The sequence below is a fragment of the Populus euphratica genome, unplaced genomic scaffold (assembly GCF_000495115.2).
Source record: "Populus euphratica unplaced genomic scaffold, PopEup_1.0 scaffold453.1, whole genome shotgun sequence".
Classification (NCBI taxonomy): domain Eukaryota; kingdom Viridiplantae; phylum Streptophyta; class Magnoliopsida; order Malpighiales; family Salicaceae; genus Populus; species Populus euphratica.
In genome coordinates, this window is record NW_011500332.1 from 173,034 (window position 1) to 179,831 (window position 6,798).

A 6,798-nucleotide genomic window follows, 5' to 3' on the forward strand; every position below is an offset into this window, starting at 1 on the left:
TAGTAGTAGTAGTAGTAGTAGTAGTAGTAGTAGTAGTAGTAGTAGTAGTAGTAGTAGTAGTAGTAGTAGTAGTAGTAGTAGTAGTAGTAGTAGTAGTAGTAGTAGTAGTAGTAGTAGTAGTAGTAGTAGTAGTAGTAGTAGTAGTAGTAGTAGTAGTAGTAGTAGTAGTAGTAGTAGTACTAATAATAATAATAATAAAGAAATAGAAGAAGAAGAAGAAGATGAGAACTTTGAGATGGAATATTAATGTAACGATTAAACAATGATAATAACAAATGTCAAGGTTAGAGGTTCCACTAATGGTATATCAAACAAGTATAGTATAAACTCTTATTATTGAATTGGAAACCACACACAAAGGAGGTTCCAATCAGATTATATATTGTTAACATGATTACATTAGTCATCTTATTCAATTAATGCTAATACTTGTAAATCTCGTCAAGCATTCATGATTATAACTTATGTTAACAATAAATCAAGTTCCTTTCATAGCTCAGGTGTCGGTTATACCATACATTATGGGCTATGAAAGTGCCAAGCATTTGTTGTACCAAGTGTTATATAACATAAATCAAGATTAGTCATTTAACAAGCAAAGTATTAAAGAGTGAACAAGATAACAAATATAAAACATGTTAGTATCAAACATTAAAGTTCATATTAAGTTTACATTATACTTATTCTTACACCATTAGTGTAACCTTTTCACCTTGACATAATTAACTTAGCTAGACATAATGAAAGAAAGCAAAATAGATAAACAAAATAAGAACATAAAAGTTAACTAAGTAAAGGAAAGGAAATGAAAGGCATAAACTTAATATTAATGAAAACAAAGCATAAAAAATACAAAGAGAGAAAGGAAGAGCATGATCTTGATCTGGAAACCAAGATGCCTAAATTCATGGCAAATGCCTCCTTTTATAGGCCAAAATTGGGAACTATTGATTTGATGACTAATTGATAAGTGGGTGGCCAACTTTTGACTTGGTGACAATCTTTATCTTCTCTTGTCTGCCCAAAACGTCATTGATAACGTCAAAATTGGAGCCAGTTGCAAACATGAAAGTTGTAGGCAATTGTCTCAGCTTTCTTGTGTAAAAACTTCAGCTCATTTGGACTTCTAGAACTCCAGATATGGCCAAAATACCGAACAGTGCTCGGGCTGGAAGACAGATTCGGGCTTCTTTGTTGTTGCTATAATTTGGACTTGATAATGGCCTTTTTAGATCTTGGGCTCCATATGAAAGTTGTAGGCCTATGTCTTACCTTTCCATCCATATAAATTGGACCTAAATCTGAGATATATAGCTCCAGATATGACCCAATTACCGAACAGTGTTCCGGTTTGGATTGCACCGACATCTCTTTTCTAAGTTTGGCCATCTCTTTATCCTTTCAATTTCAGTTCTTAAGTTCATCAATCAATTCTTTCATTTATGTGATAGGCCTGCATTTAAAATGAATATTTACCATAAATTAAAGGTATCTTATATTATTAGATACGTTATTATAAAACATGCTTTAGTTAAGGAGTTATTGATACTTCAAGTGCAAAATGATGATATAAAATCTTGATAAAAATACACTTTTAAGTACTAATCAATGCATCTTATTCAATATGCTAGGATTTTCCAAGAGTTCATTCATTTGAAAATGAGGATATACCAAATAATTTAGTAATTCTTCATGCACTTAACACACTTTTCTTTTAGTGTCGATCAATAAAATTTTGATGAGCAAGCTACATATCAAAAGCTTTGATATATTAAGTTTTCTCTTTAACAAAATCATGGCATTTTATATTGGAAGCTTATAATGGTTAGAATTATTGTGATGTCATTATTGCTTAACCTTTACAAGAGTTTATCAACTTGATTGTCAATAAGATGTTGAGTGTATTTTTTTATCTTGATTGTCTTATCACCTATCTCATAAAATCTCTTACACAATATGCTTGTCTAGTATTATAAGGAGAAACCCTCGGGGAATAGTTCTAGCCATTAGATATGGATATGTTAGCTATCCTATCAGTTTTGAAAAGGTTCGTTATAACTTTGGGAATCAAATCATAGAAGCTTGATCCAAGGTCTATGAAGCTTAAAAAGTATAGACCTAAAAAATCTAGATTGGCTACTAATCACACTTCATAAACTCTCAATGAAAGTTTGGGGTATTATGAGTAATTGTATGGGGCAAAACCACATCGAGTTACCACTATTTCCATATATGCTAACTTAGATGAAGTTTGTGTAAAACAAAAGGTCATGTAATAATAGCATGAGTATAAACCATATCTAATTCAAAAAAAAAATAATGAATAAAATTAATAATGATGAAAGATGTATGAAATGCAACATACAAGAATTATATAAAAAAAGATATATACAAGAACATAAATCACATAATAACAAATAATAAACACACATTAATTAGTTTAAGCAATCGAGCATAAAATATATACAAAGCATGTCAAGCATATTGTCACAAAATCAAATAATCAAATCTTAGATTACGAGGGACGTCTTGATAATTTGATTGTGCAAAAAGGATAAAAATTAAAATAAAAAATCAGATGACATTTAGTTTTATGATTGTTAGGAATCCGAACTAATCTTTCAAAGTTTTTTAGGTCAAGGACTAGTTTTGCTAAAGAGAAGATGACAATCATCTTAAAACATCCTATTTAAGATAAACTATATTATTATTTGATTTTAATAATAAAAATATATATTATACATGCATACTAATATTTTGTCAAAAATAAATTTTTATGTTTATTAGAGATAAAAATTCTATAGCAGTGATTTGAGATGCAGGCTTGAAAACAAAGTATAATCCTCACTTTTTTATTATGAGAGCATCCTCACTTTTGTTATGTTTTGATTTATTTCTTTCCGTTGCATAATTTATATTAATCCAGAACAAGTTAATTATCACTCCAAACATATTCACCATAAATAATCATAAATATTCCAACTAATTCAATTAATACAAGTATAAACACAAAAATGAAATCATGTGCTAGTGAATTTATTCAAAACAATATACAAATTAATACACATTCACAATTCAAAAATTAACGAAAAAAATCACAAAATTATTCAATCAACAAATAAATCACATGTGGGGGTTAAAATTGACCTGAAAAGTTGTAGGAGTTGGTTGGAACTGGACTGGAGAGCTAGAATGAAGAAAAAAGAAGTGTTGGAAAAAACAGTGTTGACATGTGTACTACACACAAGGGACAACTAGTCTGGCTTTTAAGGTGTTTTTTCATACGCCACTAGGACATGCAAGAGCATGGATGACTCCGTGACATAGATGACCTCTTCTTCTTGCTGTTGGTGTCGGCAGGGTCAGTCATCTCCTCAAAGATGGAAGATGGAAGGCTGGAAAGTTGATGTTGTGCCGCTAGATTTTTTGGGCAATTTGACAACTTATATCTAGATAATGAGAGATTATGCAAAAGAGAAAAAGGAAAAAAAAAAATTGAAGAATCAAACAAAATTGTAAAATTATTGAAAGAGATTTTGAGAAAATAAATTTTAATTAATTAGAAAAAAACAATATAATCAAACAACTTTATCATCATAATTAAATTAAATACCAAAAATAAAATTTTATTGAAAATATATTTTTTTTAAAGACAGAGAAGGGGAGGGCACATGATCCCTATTCTTAACAATACCTGAACGCTCAACACCGTATCCTAAGAATACAATTCTCATATGAAATCGGAGTAATATACAAGATCCAAGATTGTAATATATTTCAGGAGTGGATATTGTTGCTCTTATTAAATACACAATATAGTCTCAGTATATGGAAAAACAAAAAAGTGTTCTATAATCCAGTCACAATACAACAGAGCAAAGTTTTAGTTTTCTTCTTCCTCGGCTGGTGCTGAGTTAGACTGCCGGAGTTTCCTTTCCTCTGAAAGTAGTTTTGCAAACCTGCATGCATTGCAAGTGTTATAATTTAGTGTTAGTCCCTCAATATATAATCAGAAATATTGATGCGGAAGGGGAATGCTAATTAATTGTAATTATATATTACCTTTGGAGTGCTTCTTCGTTGGTACCACCATCCTCAACCGGTTCATATCCACCAGTGTCCAAATTTATGCGCGAAACTGGACTCTTCAGCAGGTCCTCTCCGACTTTTACTAGGTTTTCCAAGTTTTCTTTTGTTGCTATATCAACAGAATATAGATCACCTTGCAGCTTGTCCTCCTGATTTTGAGAATAGCTAAATCAGTTTGATCAATATAAGTTAACAAAAAAAAAAGAGGCATTGAGCTTGTGGAGTATATTCTTCCTATGCATTGACCTAACAATCATCTCATCCGCGTATTTGTTCATAAAATACTGTGGTTTGGTCATACAAGAAAAGATGTTATATATGTACCAGCTGTCAAAGAACCCTTTTCTTAACACTATTTTATGTTTTCGAGAAATAATGTGGATGTACAGACTCTTACATCAATCCGGAGGTAGTAATTTTCAGAATGAAAGGCTTGAAAAACCACAGAGTTGTGGTAATCAACCATATCAGAACTAGCATTATTGTAGCAAGTTATCAAGGGAGTACGTCCATTGTGGAATAACCAGCCGATAACCCCCCACTCTGAAGCTACTTTAGCACTGTATGTTGTTCCATTCCTATTGGCACCAGTCCCAATAGAGATCACCAGATAACGTTCATAATTCGTTGGCTTGATAGGGAAAAAGTCTGGATTCTTCTTTGACATCTGCTTGGATACTTCACTAATAGCCACCAAGGTCTGCATGAATCAAATTGACAGACGAATTAATGAAATATCTATTGTTACCAAATTAAAAGAACGCTCCTTCCATTTTTTGTTCTTTTTTTTTAGTGGATCTCACTGGGTTATTAGCAGCTATGCCACCATCGATGAGGTTAAATTCTTCAAAATTTCCTTGTGCATCTTGGTTCTTGAAATAATGAGGAGGAAAATAAGTTGGAGCTGCTGAGGTAGCTATGCATATGTCTGAGAGTAGTGCATCTGTGATTGGACTGTTTGGAACCTACATGAAGAAATTGAATGTAATTTACTAAGGTTAGTAATGAAGTAGAAAAAGAAAACCAAACTGAAAAACTGACATGTTGATAACATGTAGAGATGACCTGATACGAAGAAAAGATTACAGGCTGGATTTTCTTGATGTCAAAAGTAGGGATAACCACATTTGTCAAGGTTTGTTGCAACCTTGTGTCCTTTAATATATCTCTTACCAGCTTGTGTAGATACTTGCCATCATACTTAGGTCCAGATATAGCTTTCCAAACATTTTTTGGCCAGGCAAACATCCCACTGCATTTTAGCCGAAAGCAAAAACAAAAACTAATATTAAGTTTTCATATGGCACAAGATTGATATAAAGGGTCCAGTATATATATCATGTCAAATATATATCTAGTCAAATATATATCTAAGGATTATATATCCTTTTTCTTTATACCTAGTTTGTGGGAAAATTTTAGGGGAATTGTTAAGGTAAAAAGGAACTATATCTTTGGCTTCAAAAAGAGGACGTTGCTGTTCGTTTGGAGCAGCTAACATTGCAGTTATGAGACCACCAGTACTTGTTCCTGAGATCACATCAAAATAATCTGCAATCCTTGCATCCTCGCCATCAAGCGCCTGCTTGCACCAGCCAGAAAAGACATATAACATTAAAGCCATAGGTTTTCCGTATAGATATATTCATGGTCCGCTTGTATCAAAGTAAGTATATCATAGCTTGTGAAATATTAATTTCTTGAGGAATAACTAAATTAGAGAAGTTCCGAAATTATATATACCTGTAGTTGAGCTTCAAGGTAAGCAAGAATGACTCCAGGCAAGATTCCTCTAATCCCTCCTCCATCAATACTAAGGATGGTAATCTTACTACCGTATACTGGGGGTTGAATTTTTAAAGAACCTTTTCTTGTCAACATGTTTGAGTTGCACGTTGATGAAGCTTGGAAATGGACAGAATTAGAAATAGAATGAGCAATAAGTAACGTACTGTGAGTACGAGGAACAGTTTGATTTTAAGGATAGAAGAAGAACTTAATGGAGTTGATCCATAGAAGTGGCTGGTAGTTCATCTCTATATACATGTAAAAGTACTCCGATATATATATAGTGCACTAAACGATGTTTGGTGAAATGAATCCTTTCCTAATAATAATTTGAAGGTGCCATACACGTTATCAAAAATAAAATAAAATAAAATCATAAAAACTTTGGCTAGGTAGCTCTTATTAATTGATCATTCTAATCCATTAAGTATAAGATTAGAAAACGAAAAAATCAAGGCATCAAAGCGCTGACCTGACGAATTTAATTAATTAGGATGGTTTGGCATGATAATCTTCGAACATTATTCAAGTAATTGTTGAAAGAAATTAAGGTTGTTGATTATAATTAATATCAAATTTTTAAGTTACTTTTCTAATGAAGCAACCAAGCGGTAGAGTTTGAGTTTGTTCTTCCGTGTTTCATGCTTCCAAAATAGTGGAAGGGAACAAAAGGAAAGAAACAGCTCTCAAATGGAATTTGGTTTACCTGCAAAGATAGTTCTTTCATCATATGTGTATATATAAAAAGCGCAGTGAATTTAATTAAATATATGTGAAGACTAGAAATGGCTTGAATTCAGTTGTATTTACCTTGTATCTATCCTTAAAATAATTTTAAATGGTTGTTGAAAAATTAAAATTATTTCCTCTTTATTTTTTGTTTTGATTGGTCTCCAAATTTAATAATACTATTATTCATTG

The 6,798-nt window shown here is 31.8% G+C and overlaps 1 protein-coding gene across 1 annotated transcript; it reads right to left on the reverse strand.

The window, feature by feature from the left end:
• Positions 1 to 3,773: 3,773 nt before the first annotated feature.
• LOC105113739 (patatin-like protein 3) lies at positions 3,774 to 6,080 on the reverse strand. The gene is made up of 7 exons (XM_011010034.1): positions 5,833 to 6,080; positions 5,490 to 5,671; positions 5,155 to 5,341; positions 4,893 to 5,054; positions 4,487 to 4,789; positions 4,063 to 4,238; positions 3,774 to 3,959 (listed from the first exon to the last, which is right to left on the reverse strand). Exons 1-7 carry the CDS (start codon positions 5,968 to 5,970, stop codon positions 3,884 to 3,886), a joined length of 1,224 nt encoding a protein of 407 aa, XP_011008336.1. The 5' UTR covers positions 5,971 to 6,080; the 3' UTR covers positions 3,774 to 3,883.
• Positions 6,081 to 6,798: the final 718 nt, after the last annotated feature.

Bases quoted from the DNA above. Each gene is read 5' to 3' on its own strand.
- LOC105113739 (XM_011010034.1), bottom strand. From the start codon at position 5,970: ATGTTGACAAGAAAAGGTTCTTTAAAAATTCAACCCCCAGTATACGGT. The intron at 5,672-5,832 runs GTATATATAATT...TGGTGCAAGCAG, and splicing joins ACCTTGAAGCTCAACTACAG to GCGCTTGATGGCGAGGATGC. The intron at 3,960-4,062 runs GTAATATATAAT...CAATGCATGCAG, and splicing joins AACGAAGAAGCACTCCAAAG to GTTTGCAAAACTACTTTCAG.